Genomic DNA, 16,676 nt, shown 5'->3' with positions numbered 1-16,676 from the left:
ACTCTGGAAAGAAAAGAATCGTGTTTTATACAACTAAATGAGTTCTAGATCTGAAGAACTTCAACATAGATGTTGAGAAGCCCTCCCTACTCACTTTGCAGAACTGCAACCCAGGCTGTGAAGGATCACATGACATTAAAACTGCAAAGACCTGTGACTAGCAACATCATCATGAATGGCAGTCCAGGAGCCAAGTGCAGCAATAATGAAATAGGATATACTTCAAACAATGGGCTAAGATGAGGGTGAATATCACTGTCAGCACCCACCAAACTCAGAAGCGTAATCCTAGGTGAAGCACTAAAACAAGGTCTAGACAAATGATTGCATCAGTGATATGGAAATAATCACAGTGAGACATTAAGAGCAAAGGCATGAAGCATAGTAGTTGAGGTAGACAAGCAATTCCTCACTACTTATGAGATACCCCTGGAGGGCCACAGAAATACTAAAAGAGAATGAATACCTCAAAATGGGATCGAGACCCAGAAGGTACTCAAGAGGTTATCAAGCTGGAAAAAAACTGAATCTAAATATCAATGTGATGTGATGTCATCTATACCTTCATGTTAGAGAAATCTAAGGACTTGTGGGGAACACCTTTCAAATGTTCATAGTAAAAACTAAGAAACTTGTTAACATAAAACTATAATAATAAAATGAACACAACATAGCTATTACATTTCAGTTCACAGGTCTCTGTTGATGTAGAATGAAAAGCAAATGAAAGTAGAGATGTGAATATTTTATTCTGTTTCTAATTAAATATGTTGTTTTATTGCTAAAATCTTCCCTGATCGTATCCAGAATTTCCTTAAACTAATAATGGGTAAATATCATTAACCTTTGAGGTCAAGATTATGACTGGTAAATACAACACTGTGATACTGGCAAAAAGAATCATTTCCTTGAAGGGGCAGAAAACTATTAGTCTGAATATGCTTACTAATAATTAAGTCCTACAGTAATTTTCACCCATTTTTCTTAAAACATAATTAGCGCCAGGCGCAGTGGCTCACACCTGTAATCCCAGCACTTTGGGAGGCCAAGGAAGGTGGATCATGAGGTCAGGAGATTGAGACCATCCTGGCTAACACGGTGAAACCCCATCTCTACTAAAAATACAAACAATGAGCCAGGCGTGGTGGCAGGCACCTGTAGTCCCAGCTACTTGGGAGGCTGAGGCAGGAAAATGGCGTGAACCCGGGAGGCGGAGCTTGCAGTGAGCCAAGATCGCGCCACTGCACTCCAGCCTGGGAGACAGAGTGAGACTCCTTCTCAAAAAAAAAAACAAAGAAAGAAAAAGAAAACATATAATTATCAAGTTACTGGGAATTATATTAAAAATGCTATGTATTTCTAATAGAAAACAGTGATCTGATTTTGAGGCCATTTGGACTGGATTCTACAAAGCAGAATTCAAGAGCAAACACAAGTTCACAAGGATAATTTGTCATGTGACATTACACAAAATTGCCATATATCTTAGATCAGAGGTAAGAAGGATCACAAGAGACCTTGTTTCCTCTCCCTACATGGCAGGCTCCTTTATGTTCCACTAAAAAAAGACACATCCTTTTATATTCTGCACGTATACAGGGACTGCTCCAAATCTCCCAGCTTCCCTCCTAAAGTGTAAACTAATAGTTGAAAGTTCTTCCCAATGTCCAATTAAATCTCTCAGAAGATAATTTAACTCTTTTCTCTCTTGTTGAAGAGCTGTGAAAAAAAAAATGGATCACCCCCACATATAATTTAAAACAAATTCAAAAACTTTTACTGAAATTCTATTTCCCATTGTTCACAAATTATTTCCTATATATCTACATAGCAGTTCTCAACCCTTTCTGTTCATTAGATTACCTAAGGAAGATCATTTAAATTTTTAAAAAGTGACCCTTCACCCCACCCAATACCATTCTAGACACATCTACAATTGTTTAAAAACTCCCCAGGTGATTCTTATGTGCTGTTCTGGTTGAAAACTACTGCCACAAATCTTTCTGTAAAGAAATTTTTCTCAAGCCTTTTAAAAACCTTCTGCCATTTTTCAAGTTTCAAATATTGTTTTAAACTGGACTAAAAACAAGAACATAATATATAATGTGATATCTAAAACTAAGTGTTTTTGTAGATATTCATAAGCATAAATGAAGCAAAAATTCTATATCTCAAATTCAATTTTCCCAATGACTTGAATACAACATCCCCTTGACTAGTGTCCAACACTGAATCATATCCCTCTCACTCTACCTATGGAACCCAGACACCAGTGCTAAAAGTTTCAGAATCAGCCTTCACACGCCTTCATCCTCTACGTCTAATCAGCTGCCTAACCATGTTAGTTATTTCTTCGAAATGCAGTTGTCATCCATTCCTCCTCTTCCATATTCATCTTACTCTAAATTCTTATTGCCTAATTAGTCTTCTTGCCACTCAGCTCTTCTCAACTCATTGCCACTAAATTAATCTTAAGAGTTTTTATTATTCCTCCCTTCACAGAACAATATTCAGTGGCTCACTACTGCTTAACAAAACCCAACTCATCAAACTGTGTTAATATTTAATGCCTCATATAGAACTTTAAAATTTTAACATAACTCCATATACTAAAACCAGTGTTGCAAAATTCTGCACTTCCTACCCAATTCCATCCTACCTATCTAAATGTATTTCCCACCAACTCCAATGCAAATTTTCTACTCAATCCCAGTGTCCTTTCACATAAATAAAATTTATTCCCAATTTCAAGGATTTACTTATACTCCAACACATGCTGCACCCCCTTCTGAAATCCTATGTTCACTTTTCTCTGTCTCTCTAAAATCAATACATTATTCCTGATCTATGCTATGAGACCTTCCCAAAATACTACAACCACACAGACTATCCCACTTCCAGACAATAACCATCGCTACCAAACCATCTTATTTGTGTCTCCTCATTTAAACAAAGCTCCTAAAAGCCGGAATCATGTTTCAAATTTTAATGTACACTTTATAAAGGCAGCTTTTTCAGTTTTTTATTGAGTATATTTTCCATTCTTTCCATTCAATGGATATATATAATGCAAATAAAATTATTCCCTATCATATCAATTTTTCACAGTAAATGTCATAAGCTTTATTTGCTTATTTTAATGTGCTTATTTTAACAAGTAGCTGGCTTACCCTAACATAAACCTGATCAATTCTGATTTAAAGGTAATATAATAAATCAAGTAATCCTTAACACCAAAGAGAGTGAAGTGATCTGCCCTTATTTTCACTACATATTTTCACTAAAGATAACAAGCAAATGAGCAGAGTAAAGCTATTACTAATTAAGAAAGCCCCATACTTCAAGAAAGAAATAGGCAATTAAATAGTAATCATGTAGAATAAATAGTAATTATACAAATTATCCTTGGGCATTTGCCACTGACGTGTTTTTAGTTAGCCCCCATAATACCTCTCAAGCTTTTTGGTCTCAGGACTGATTTATTCTCTCAAATATCACTGAGGTTGTCAAAGAACTTTTGTTTAGGTGAGTTATAGTAAATGACATTTATGTATTAAAAATCAAAACTTAAAAATTAGTAAAGCACAAAAATCTTCAAGTACACACTTCATTAGTCATCAGAGTTATAACTTCTCATGTCCTGAAGCCTATGCAAAAATCTACCATATACTTGTGAGAAATGGGAACGAAAAAGGCTAATAATGTCTCACTACTACGAAAAAAGTTCTGACCTCACAGAACTCCTGAAGTACTCCAGGGAACCGCCACAGACCCCTAGACTACACTTTGAGAGCCAAAGGTATATCACAAAGAATTTTAAAAACAGATTAAAATAATGTTTTTATGTATGGTATAAAACTTGTTTTCTAATTAAGATTTTCTTTAAAACCTGAGAAAAAGTCAAGGTATAATTATTTATACCTTATATATTACACAAATATAGTCCCTTTTTACAGGTAGAAAAGACAAAGGGGAGATTTCAAGGTTAAATGCCTTTAGGATATATAGGTAATAAAAATGAGTAGAGTGAGCCTACAAAAGACAGACTATAAAAGGACATGTAGTAAAAAATAGATCCCATTCCCCTTCCCAAAAAAGCAACCATTATTCAGCTCCATCCATGTGGAATGTGGGCCCAGTGTTGACAGATACTTTTGATTTTTCAAGAAAATCCAGAATATTTATGAAAACAAAATCACCTAATTTTTAAGTTGGGAAAAATAATTAAACATTTCATGAATACCATGTGAGCCAAATAAGGTGTGTCAGGGGGCCATTATTTTTTATCTCTGTATTATGACATGGGAACTTAAATTAGAAAAGAAAAAATTCTTTAAGGTTAATCACATGTTTAAAGTAAAGGGCTATTTGAATTTTTTAATCTGTTACAGTGGCTTTTAGACTGAAAATAGTTTTTATCTAATTTTTTTCAAATGTGCCACACTAAATGCAAGAAAATTAATCCTAATTTTGCAGATTCTAAGGTTAACATTTTAAAAGAAAATGAACATGGACATTATTAAACCTGTTTCCTTGACCTTAAGAACTTTTAAAAAAATAAGTTAGACACAAGTTGTTTAATCAGAATTGGTACATGTATACATTATATATGTATATTATTTGACATTTTTGAGATGTCTGAATTTTATAGGCACACTATCAAAAGAAAATACAATCTCAGAATAGGGTTGATCACTTTAAAAATTAGCTTACTAGAGCCCATAATGTTGATATTACCATATGACAACTTCATGATTCAACATAAAGGACAACTGAAATCTGGGAGGATACTGGCTACCAGAAAGTTTCGAGGAATAGCAGACACTACTTTATTCTGGTAACTTCTTGAGAGTATTTACATCACAACTTGTAAGAAACAATGAGAAAATGAGACAGCCAAAAGGATTAAAACAGATTAGCAAAGAACTCATAAAGAGAAGAATTATGTCCTTTGGAACAACAAACAGAATCACACATTTAGAAAAATAATTATTGGCTGAGAAACTATAGCAGGAAAACAAACTGAAAGAAAAAGAATAAATTTGAAATTCATGACCTCAGACCAAAAATATGCTTATATTTGTTGTATATTCTAATACTAGTCTATCCTCTAGGAAAGTGAGCAATTAATTCCCATTTAGGTTGTCCTAAAAAAAAGTAGTAAGGAAGTAAAACAATAAAAGAGTTGGGGGATTATCATTTGAAATTTAAAACTTTCAGTAGTATATAATTATATCTTCAGTGAATTCTTAAAGCATTCACGGCATGGTAGTTACGTGGCTGGATACTGAAGTCAAACTTCATATAGACATGCCATGCACTGTCATTCACTCATTATACACCAGGGGCGTCCAATCTTTTGGCTTCCCTGGGCCACACTGGAAGAAGGAGAATCATCTCAGGCCCCACATAAAATATACTAAAAATAGCTGATGAGCAAAAAAAAGGAAAAACTTTTAAAATGCTGTAAGAAAGTTTATGAATTTTTTGGCCACATTCAAAGCTGTCCTGGCCACATGCAGCCTGCAGGCCATAGGTTGGACAAGCTTGCTATACATGATCTTTCTCAAGCTACACAGCACTCTGTGCCTCACTTTTCTGCAATGTAAAGTAGTGATAATAGCAGTACCCACCTTGAGAGATGTTGATAGGATGAGTGGAGATTACATATATTCACTATATCATTATATGCATTCACTATCACTATTCGCTATCACTTTATTCATCATTGTAAGGCGAGATGGAAAAAATGCTGAGATACTGATGCAGAAATTTGACCATAGTGAACAGAGGTAATGCATTAAGCAAAATTGTAGGTTATTACTGGCTCTTTCTTTCTCTTCATATAAATTTACCTCCCCTCACCCAGGACCTTCCCAAGTCTGGTCACTTGTTTTGTAATGCCATCCTTCTATACTTCTGTCTTAAAGAGTAATTCCTTAAGAAATTTTTACATTTATGGTCAACTAATTATTAGTTCAAAACTTAAGAGTGCTGCACAACAGCTCACCATCCATTCCTAACTGGCCCACCTATGTGTTTCACGTGTTCTTCTTTCCTTCAACTCACTCTCAACTTCTATTTTCTATACTTATCTCTTTGCCCTTACCTCATTATCACTCAATGGCCAGCACAATCTCTCCTCTCTCTCACCTTCTCTATCTCCTTTCCTCATTTTCTGTCATGGTAAAAGTGAAACTGGGTAACTACAGGAAGAAATGTGTATTGTTACCAAAGGGAATCGGAATAACAGAAGAAACATTAAGTTAGTTAAAAGACACCATGGCAGACTGATCCTTAGAATATGACTCAAATAATACAATATAAGCTGCTGCTTCCCCATATGCATAGTTATTCTCAGGAATAAGTTACATACATTAATACATCCAAGCAAGAAGCCCAAGTGCATAAAACCTTAATTATTGCTCAAGATTGATATGTGACTGACAAGAGGAGAAGCAATTAGTCCAGGTTGGTAAATAAAAGCAGACAGATGACACAGTTACTAGCAACTTAACTTCCATCACCTCTAAATGGACTGTAACTACATTCTTGGTATTGACAATGCCAATATAAGATCAGACAGAGCCTCCGGATTCTTTGTACACTAAGATTGCAACCATCTCCTCCAAGGAGTTGTATAATAACACTGCCCACCAGACCTATGTATCAACAGAATAGGTATCAAAATGCCAAATACCAAATTGGAAAGAGTCTTAATTATGTACCGCAGATATGCAGTGTCCTACTTCTTTATTTCTATAGACAAACATGATCATATTAAACAAGGAAATTGGGGAAAAAAACAATGAAGAAAAAGGATCAAGATTTTGTACTCACACAACAAGAAAATAAATATTCAGAACTTGACAGAAGTCTATAATGGAGCTTTTTAGGAAAAAGAGTAAATACTAGACATCTACTGTTTCCTGCATTTATAGTGTGGTCTGCAATATACACTCTTCAAATTAAGAAGTTTAAACACCTATGTTTAAGAATAAGCACAAAAAAAATTAGAAATATGCATGTATTATTAGACCTCAAGTATCCACCCCTGACAGTTATTTGCTTAACCTGTTTTTATAAACACAGCATACAAACCTTGATGAATGTTTCTCCTGTTATTCTTCTACCTTACCCAACACTTTTTCCCCCTTACCAGCTTATTTTACGGTCAGAGGTTAAACTGCTAACCCTTCACCTTCCAGGAAAGTTTTTTTTCCTCTCTCATAAAAGGTTTTTCACAGTGTGCAGCAGTCGGATTAGCTCTTCTCTTCGAGAACAAAAGCTCTGTCTTTGTCTTCGTTGTTTGGGCATGGAGCCCCTACATCAGAGGAAGCTGCTCCTACTCAACATGCACAATAATGATATTGTGAGGCCCCACGAAAGCCTGGCCTCTCAGTGTCTAGACTCTCATCCAACCAGCTAGCCAAAGAGAAAATCCTGTCAAGCACTCAGCTGAAAATTAACTAAGGTATCCTGTTGAGAACCTGATGAAGATGTTATTTGACCATACGGTAAAACTTTCTATTGTTGAACATAAAGATAAGAGAAAAACTTTTAGAACTCAATGCTTTAACAATCCTGGTCACCAATTCACACATGGGTCAGTAAATGTATTTTACCAACATACAACCCCTTCCTCTATACGTGCTCTTAAAATAATACACAGGCTTATTTATGACATTCTAATCTCTTGCATTTAAAAATCTGTGCAACTAAAAGATACATTCAAAAAATTACAAGAAATTATATTTTATTTGCAGTATTTACATTAAATATTTATCATTAGAAATTCTGCTACTGTATTTTTCACTGAAGGACCCAATCAAAATGCAGAAGTCAAAATAAAACTGTCATATCTTTTCATATTCCTGAATAAGTTTTAAAATATTGAACAGAAGAGAAACAGTAAACTAAAAAGTAGATAACTGATTAAAACTTAGAAATGAAAATAGAGTATATAAACCAAACCATTCTTATAAAAACTATCTGTAAATTTTTTAACCTGTAAAAAGTTAAACACATTAGATAAATTTAAATTCAGTCATATGATGGTAGTGAAAGATAATTCTCTCAAGTATATTAAGTTATGGTTGAGTTCATGAATATTTACAAGGGGCTTTGGGGACTGCTGCAGTTTATGAAATATTTTGTAATTTAAACCAATAGCAACAACAAATATTGAAAATTAAGTGAAAACTATATATGATTACAACCACATTTAATAAGCTCATATTGAAATCTAAAAAGGAATACACAAAAATAGATGTTTTGTGTTATTGGTATAAAAAGAAAAATCTTTTTCCTTCTTTCAAAATTGACTGCAATACATTACATTCGTAATTTAAAAAAAAAAAAACTTTGCAAAATAATCAGAATAGTTCAAAACCCTACAAACAGACAGCAATTAATGAAAGATAAGGGTGTAACTACTGTATACAGGATTCAGAATTAAAGAATACATCATTTGTTACATACTCCATAGAGTAATATAAATTGATTTCCCAAATTTTAGGAGAAACATAAATATGCTTTTTTTTTTAACCTACAACAAACTTAACAAAAGAAATACATTTATTCATAAGGGGGAAAATAATCAATGCTTATACATAGCAGATGTCTGGCATGGAGGAGTATGTTCCTACTCTTTTAATAGACACATGAAAATCTAAGCCTGGCAAACAAAAATATTTAAATTAAAGACTCTGGAACACAGTGGATAAGTAAGAACTGGCAGAAAATGTTAAATATTTCATTCCTACTTCTGTAGAAAAAGCGGACAAAATTTTAACAAAATTTAAAAGAACATTTCATAAAACAGTAATATGCAATTTTAAGAAAATAGATTTGGTTAAATCTATATTATATGTGAATAATACAAAAGTTAACAGAAAGGTACAAAAAACAATATTGAATGGGCCCAACATGCCTACCATTGAGTATCTTTTACATCAATGAATTAGCAATCTGTAAAATGATTACAGTACCAAATACATCCACCCAAATCCTGGAGGCAGAATGGCTTTATTCTATTATACCTCTGCTTCAAGTGGTTTTATTTCCTCAGAATGCTACACAGCTCCACCTTGGCTTTTGGCAATTAAACTAAATAAAATTTAAAAGTCCAAGACCTCAGAGAATTCACTGTTAAAAAAAGTACTCTGAAGCTACTTCTCATGGGTTCTCGGGTACATTTCCTTTGTTAGAAGAAGTGATCTAAAGTTTTGCTTAACAGTTTATGTTCACTTTAGTGTGAACTATGAAACATTCCATTTACAAAGTGTTCTTAGACTTTTATGAATTCTAAAGGGTATTACTCGAAAATACAGGTTGGGGCCATCTTTTCTCCTCCCGTGGAGCTGCCGCCATGAAGGTCGAGCTATGCGGTTTCAGCCGGTACAAGGTCTACCCCGGACACGGGAGGCGCTACGCCAGGACCGACAGGAAAGTTTTCCAGTTTCTTAATGCAAAATGCGAATCGGCGTACTTTTCCAGGGGGAATCCTCGGCAGATAAACTGGACTGTCCTCTACAGAAAGAAGCACAAAAAGGGACAATTGGAAGAAATTCAAAAGAAAAGAACTTGCCGAGCAGTCAAATTGCAGGGGGCTATTACAGGTGCCTCTCCTGCTGATATAATGGCCAAGAGGAATCAGAAACCTGAAGTTAGAAAGGCTCAACAAGAACAAGGTATCAGGGCTGCTAAGGAAGCAAAAAAGGCTAAGCAAAGTATCTAAAAACACTGCAATGGCTGCTGTTAAGGCACCTACAAAGGCAGCACCTAAGTAAATGATTGTGAAGCCTGTGAAAGTTTCAGTTCTCGAGTTGGTGGAAAACGCTAAACTGGCAGATTAGATTTTTAAATAAATATTGGACTTTAAAAAAAAAAGAAAATATAGGTTGGAATACTGCAAAACAACCCACTTTTGATTTCAAGCTCAATTTTAAGCTGCAGATTCCAACTTTTATTGAACTTGAATAGCAAAAATTTTGAGTCAGAGATAACATAAGATCTACTCATTTTGAGACTTGGGATTAAATGGTTTGCCCAATTCTTTCTACCTGTCTGTCTGTCTCTCTATCTATCTATCTATCTATCTATCGAGACAGGATCTTGCTCTCTTGCTCACGTTGGAGTACAGAGGCACAATCATAGCTTACTGCAGCCTCAGTTGAGGCTGCCTCAGCCTCCCAAATAGCTAAGACTACAGGCGTGTGCCACCACACCCAGCTAATTAAAAAATAATAATAATTTGTACAGACAGGGTCTCACTATGTTGTCCAAACTGGTCTTGAACTCCTGGCCTGAAGCAATCCTCATACCTTGGCCTCACAAAGCACTAGGATTAGAGGTGTGAGCCACCATGCACAGCCTCTTATGTTTTAAATTAAAATAATAAATTCTATGTATGTCATAAAAATCATCCCTGAGATAATCTGTGATAAATTTGTTACTGTAACCTTTCCTTACAAATGCCCATACTGCATTCCTGTTGTACTGGAATGGCTATTCATTAGCCCCAAGGCTCTACTGATCTTGCTTGCCTTTCTCTTAGACTGCTATCCATATTTTTGTTATACCACTCATTCTGAAAACAGCTTCCTTTTTATTTGCGACTGCTGAGTACACACCCAAGCATCTATTCTTTTGAATGTCTCTTTGAGACTACTTCATAAATGAGATTTCTCAATACTAGCATTTATGCAAGACATCAAAACTATTGCTATGTCTCTTGAAAATCACCGAAGCCTGCCTAATTGCACATAAAAAAGCCTATTCTGAGTCTAAATGATACTTCATCTTTGATAAGCCCTCATCCATTCCTAACTCTATCCCAGTTCTTCCAATTGCACACATAGGGCATATCAGAGACACTGCTCCTTTCCTACAATCAGCTATAAGGCAGCACACCAATAAACCTGACAGCAACATCTCCAACAGAATAGTGGGAAAATCATCTGCCCTATGTCGAAGTGGTTGGATCTAAGCACCACCATAGCCCTATTCCTTTAGACAATGGCTTCAAACTTTCAGATGCATAACAATCACCTGGGAAACTTTTTCCAAAATGTAGATTACACTCCCACCTCCATCCTTAAAATAATCAAAGTATGTCCCAGGATCCTGACTTCTCAATAAATCATCTATAGCTCTAAATCACATACTGACAAACACTGAATAGCAGCTCTTTCTAAACACTTGTGGACATCTGTCTAGCAACATTAAACATTCCATCTTGGAGGTATGACAAAACTCCACAGGCCCCTGAAAACAAGGAGATTTTTGCACTCTATTAGACTTGTTTGCCTCTATCTACTAAGCATTATAGGAGATTCTCCTACTTAATCATTACGGCGAGAATGCAACAATGATTCTTATTCATTTTTAGGCCTTTTCTTAGCTAGACAAGAAAAACATTCACATAGGTATCCAGGATCTAATTTACTACAGGTAGGGAAGCCTCAAGATTCTAATTATGTAAAAATTGGTGAATTTAAAAATAAATACTTAGAATTCTGCTTCAAAAAAAGAAAAACAAGTAAAGCTATGTCTTCCTGTTGAGTTACAATACACATCTCCCTTTAGTCTGGTAGAACTGTGTTTTCCAATCACCTTGAGGAAATAAAGCATTACTTAGTTCTAAAATAAAATTTCCAGTATTATGCTGAAATTTTATTAGAAAGGAGAGGGTAACATAGATATCTGACCTGGAAGCAGATAACCCAGCTCATTTTCTTCCCGCAGGTTTTGATTGCCTCCTAATTTCCTATAATTTATTGTCCCTATTTACTTTCCCCTTCAACTGTATTTACACAGATTTCTCTGACACCTGTTTATTACATTTCTTCTCCTCTCTGTCACTGATCCAGTATGAATTAGCATGCATGAGTACCCTCTGTTATATAACAGGACAAAGGGGAGTATCTAATATTATAACTGGAAAAGAAGCTTTCATGACAAATGATTTTGAACCAATGCTGAATTTTGAATTTAAGGTGCTATTTTTCTCATTTAGACATAGAAGTACTTTCCTTTCAAAGCCAAAAAATATCAACATTAAATCCACATAGAGAATGACAGCCAGGTCACAACAATTCCCTCGTTTCTGGGAACTACACCTTATACCCAGGGTGGGTTTTCAGTAGTTGCATCCACAATTGGTGAATGTGACCTCAGGCCAGAGCTGATAAGTCAAACACATGACCTAATCTGGCCAGTTTCTTTCTCATAGAAGACTTGGGTTATTAACCGTGAAACACAACATGGAAGATGCTGATGCAGAATCACTTTTTGGCAGAAAGATGACAGAAGATCCTCAGAACTTCCATGGTAACTATATTCCCAAACATTATTTACCCATGTACTTAGTTACCATAGCTTTTCTTCTAACCATAGATGCAGAATGTTAAAGCAGCACTTTTACATCCATAAACAGGACATCTGCTTCCAGCCAAGAGAAAGTACAAACTGTATTTGCTCTCTCTCTAACAACTAAAAACCTAAAAAAATACATTAAACAATTTTCAGACATTAGTAAATGCAGGACAGTGATCCCTGACAGAGATAAAACAAACAAGGTAAGCCTTACAATTGGTCTTAATATCTGGAGTCCAGGATGTGGCACAAGGTGGGAGAAACCCAGGCAGAGCCCGGTGGTCTTCCTGAGATGAGGTTGGAAGGCCAAAGCATCTAGACTCCACAAAGAGAACAGAGACGAAGCTGCACAGGAATAGAGCTCTGGAGAGCTGCAGAAGGTTCACCACCAACCCACCCAAGACTTTAGTGCTGATGATCAGTGCACACATATGAGGAAACTACCAGACACTGAGGAAAGAATCACCCAAAAGAAATGGGGGGGAAATCCCAGGATCAGCTGACATTCACACCACCCAGAGTGGGAAAACCTCATAATCAACAAGAGTATCCTGTACCGTACTCAGAGGGTAACACCTTAGCAGTGGGACAAAATCAGCACTGGACTGAAGATGACTCTGGTTTCACCTGCCAAAGCTTAAAAGCAAGTCTCAAATGTTCAAACTGTTTCCAAATAACTTAACTGTAATCTAAAACAAAACCTTAAGTGCATATGGGACATATAAGAGAAGAAACCATATAATGCACCATAAAGCAAGTCCTAACTGATTTAAAAGGATTCAAGCCATACCATGATATTCTCTGGAATTACATTATCAAAATGTAACAGAAACATCACAGGAAAATCCCCAAATATTTGTAACTTAAATAACATACTTCTAAATAACCCAACGGTCAAAGAAGAAATCAAAAGGAAATGAAAATCTAAATGAACTCTAAATGAAAATAGAAACAAAACTGATAAAGTGATCAAAAGAAAGGACTATTCTCTATGAAAGACAATGTTAGTTAAAAGCATGAAAAGACAAAATACAGATGGGAGAAAAAAATGCAAATCCAACAAAGTCATTGTATCCTGGATATATTAAAATCTTTCAAAACTCAGTAATAAGAAACCAACCCAATAAAGAAAATATAAGAGAAAGAGCTGAACAGACATTTCACCAAAGAAGATATACAGATGGAAAATAAGCAAATGATTTCATCTTAATAAAACATAATTGAGTCTTAAAATGCTTCCACCAATTTCTAAGAAATCAGACCTTTACCTCTAAATTAGAATATGTAATGTGCTAAGATATTCTTAACAGTTCCTTTCAGTTACCCTATGAAAATTTTGCACTATCAAATATAATTTTGCATCAGCAAAGACAATCACTACAGCCCTGAACTTGTGTTTGATTTGGGGCTGGGCAGGCATATAACCTAATTATGAGCGCAAAAGGAAGGAGAGTGCGATTTTAATTCTGTTAAGTTGGTTAAAGTGAGACTCACTGACAATGAGCAAAAACTTGAAAAAGGTAAAGAAATTACTTGTGCAGATATCTTGGGAAAGTGTATTAGAAGTAAACAAAAAATGCAAACCCTTGAAGGAGCATGCTTGATGTTGTTCCAGGGATAGCAAGAAGCCAGTGTGGCTGCAGTTAAGAGAGCAAGGGAGAAAAGTGGGAAAGGATGAGGTTAGAAATGTAAACAAGGGGGATTTGAGCCAGTTATATGGAGCCTTGTGGGTCCCTGGCAAGTCTTTTACTTGAATGATTTGAAAAGGCAGAGGGATGAATAAAAAAGGAATTATGAGCAAGAGATCCCTATATGGGGAAGACTGAGTCTCAGAAAGTCAAGGTTTGAGAATTGAGGTTGTAGACAAATTTCTATTACTGTATCGAATACGCTACACAATATATTGTGAAAACTATCAAAAGGAAGATGAAATCCTTGCTTCAGTGAGTTGATAATGTAGTTGAAGAACTAAACAATAATACAATTAAAATGACAGAATGTTTAAATTACAAGGGGCTTTCGGATAGTCTATAGCTTTTGTTTACCTGAAGGAACTTGAGTCAAGAAAGGAAAAATGATTTATGCAAGATCATATAACTAGTTGTTGGTTCAGGCAGAACTAAATTGCCACCTTCATTAATAAGTTCTTTAAAGTCCAGTTTATCAATGGTATGAAGGACAAGCTGAAGAAAAGACTATACTTATAAAGCACTTTTGCAAGATAAATAAGCATTTGTCACATTCACTTGCTTTCCTGACTTCCAAATTTCTGTCCTACAATTTTGAAGGAAGGAGTGAAAAGCAAAGCTAACACCTATGTTGATAAGTAAATTTAGTAGATCAAAAGATAAAAATCCTTCTGTATTTTGATCAGAAAAGCACACAAAGCTTTTCATATGAAGACTATATTTTCTTCCTAAAAAAAAAAAAAAAAAAAAAAGACTATTTTCTGGAATTTCTCTAGGCTACAAAGAGAAAGGATAAGACAAGTAAATCATTATCCTCTATGTTGATAAAGCTTGCTTCCTTCAAATCAAGATAAACACCGCTGGCTGGTAAAAAATAACATCTCCTGCCAGAGTCCTCTCACTGAAGCAGTAGTACTTCTGACATAAGATAGAGTAACCAATTAATTCATGTGCATATTCCAAAGATCATCACTTCCAACTCAACCCAACTAAGGATGTATTACCCAAAAAAGGGTTTAAAGCGATTACAATGATGCCATCCTTATTTATGCATATTTATAGGGCAAATAATCATTAAAGCAGTTTTAAACTACAAATATACTTTTAAAATTCTAATGTTAGAATATTAATCTTCAAAGTAGAACAAGCCTAATGTGAGAATGTCAATACACAATCTTTAACACATTTCTGCACAATCGTTTGAACCTAATTATCAAATTGACAATTTAAAGTAATTATAAAGTAACACAAAAACATACCTTTTATGCCATTACCAAAGATTTACTATTTAATAAAACTTCTAAAAGTAGTTTCAAATATTTAACAGGCACAAAACTTAAAACATTGGTATCTATACAATCTCACCAGGTAAAGAATTTAAAATTTCAGTTTCATAATCCTATACACAGAATGAATAAAATGGGCATAAACTACATACACTCAAAAAGAAAAAAAAGAACTAAAATAAACGTGGCAACCCACGCCTATGGTATGCAGAAAGGCAGAAAGAACATTAAACTTCATTTAGAGATTCAATTTGCAGTCTCAGCTCTTCCACTTTATAACTTTGGAATCTTAAGTATGAAAGAACTTCACTGAGCTTTAATTTGCTCAATAAAATGAGGATAGCTACTGAACCTAACATAGAGAGTTGCTGAGAAAATCAAAATTAATTTAAAATAATATATGTAAAATCCCTTTCAATCTGTAAATTAGTACACAAATTTACATTACAAGGAGAAATGTTAAATATAATACAATGGCACTATTTCAAGTCTTGGTCGATATCATCTAACATAGCAATCTAATTTCTTTAGTAATTTTTTCTTTCAAAAACTCAGTTCATAAAATGCTTTATGTTATCAACTGTAGGCATATGTTTACCTAGAGGTAAATAACCACAAACTAATCTGTCATATAACATCCTAATTCTCATCATTACCATAACAATAATATCAAGGGACAGAATTTTTATACTTCAGTCTCATATTTCTACTGTGTGCTTTGTGGAACAAGACACTTTTACTGAGTACCTACTTATATAATACTCTAAATAATTTTTAAAAGAAGAAAAGATAACATCTCTGACTTTACCAATCTTGCAGTCTAGCTGGCATAATACTATATATTCATAAATAATGCAAATTAAAGTGATAGGAGACTTCACTTTTGGTCATGAGGCAGTAACAGGCACAAACCAGCTGGCCCACCATAAACAATGTAAAATAAAGTAAAACTGTACAAAATATTTGAAACATATATTTTTAAAAGTTGAGCAACAGGAAAAGCAAGACTGTGGTCTCTGGGAAAAAAAGCACTACAATTTCCCTGGCTTTCTGTCTGAAGGCACTTTCAGAACTGCAGCACACAAAGAACTACAGTCTTTCTGAGCAGCGGAAAAAGAGAATAAAGTCTGGAGATGAAGCAAAATTTGTGGAAGATAATATCAAATACAAGGAGCATCAGAAATCTGTATAAGGGTCATATTAAGTCTCTGGCCAAACACTAGGTTGCATATGTGCAGGGTGACACTCTTGACAATGTCTGGCAGTGAATAGCTGAATGGAGATTCTGGTGGTCACATAGAACCAAGAGACAGAACAAGCAGAT

At 34.9% G+C, this 16,676-nt stretch overlaps 1 protein-coding gene across 10 annotated transcripts in view; it reads right to left on the bottom strand.

The window, feature by feature from the left end:
* DENND1B (DENN domain containing 1B) overlaps positions 1–16,676 on the bottom strand; it is a 257,532-nt gene that overhangs the window by 207,811 nt on the left and 33,045 nt on the right. Inside the window, exon 3 of one of the 10 annotated variants that reach the window (XR_010151374.1) lies at positions 9,321–9,531. The exons of 7 other annotated variants lie outside the window; for them this stretch is intronic. Coding sequence is in view for 2 of the 3 variants with exons in the window: in XM_063794123.1 (XP_063650193.1) it covers positions 9,321–9,372 (52 nt within the window). In the remaining variant the exon portion in view is untranslated. Of the gene's footprint in view, positions 1–9,320; positions 9,532–16,676 lie in introns of those variants that run through there. 2 more of the 10 variants (XM_063794123.1, XM_063794093.1) reach the window with 2 other exon arrangements.

Source organism: Pan troglodytes, chromosome 1, assembly GCF_028858775.2.
Source record: "Pan troglodytes isolate AG18354 chromosome 1, NHGRI_mPanTro3-v2.0_pri, whole genome shotgun sequence".
NCBI lineage: Eukaryota > Metazoa > Chordata > Mammalia > Primates > Hominidae > Pan > Pan troglodytes.
This window is presented reverse-complemented; position numbering and strand designations above follow the sequence as displayed.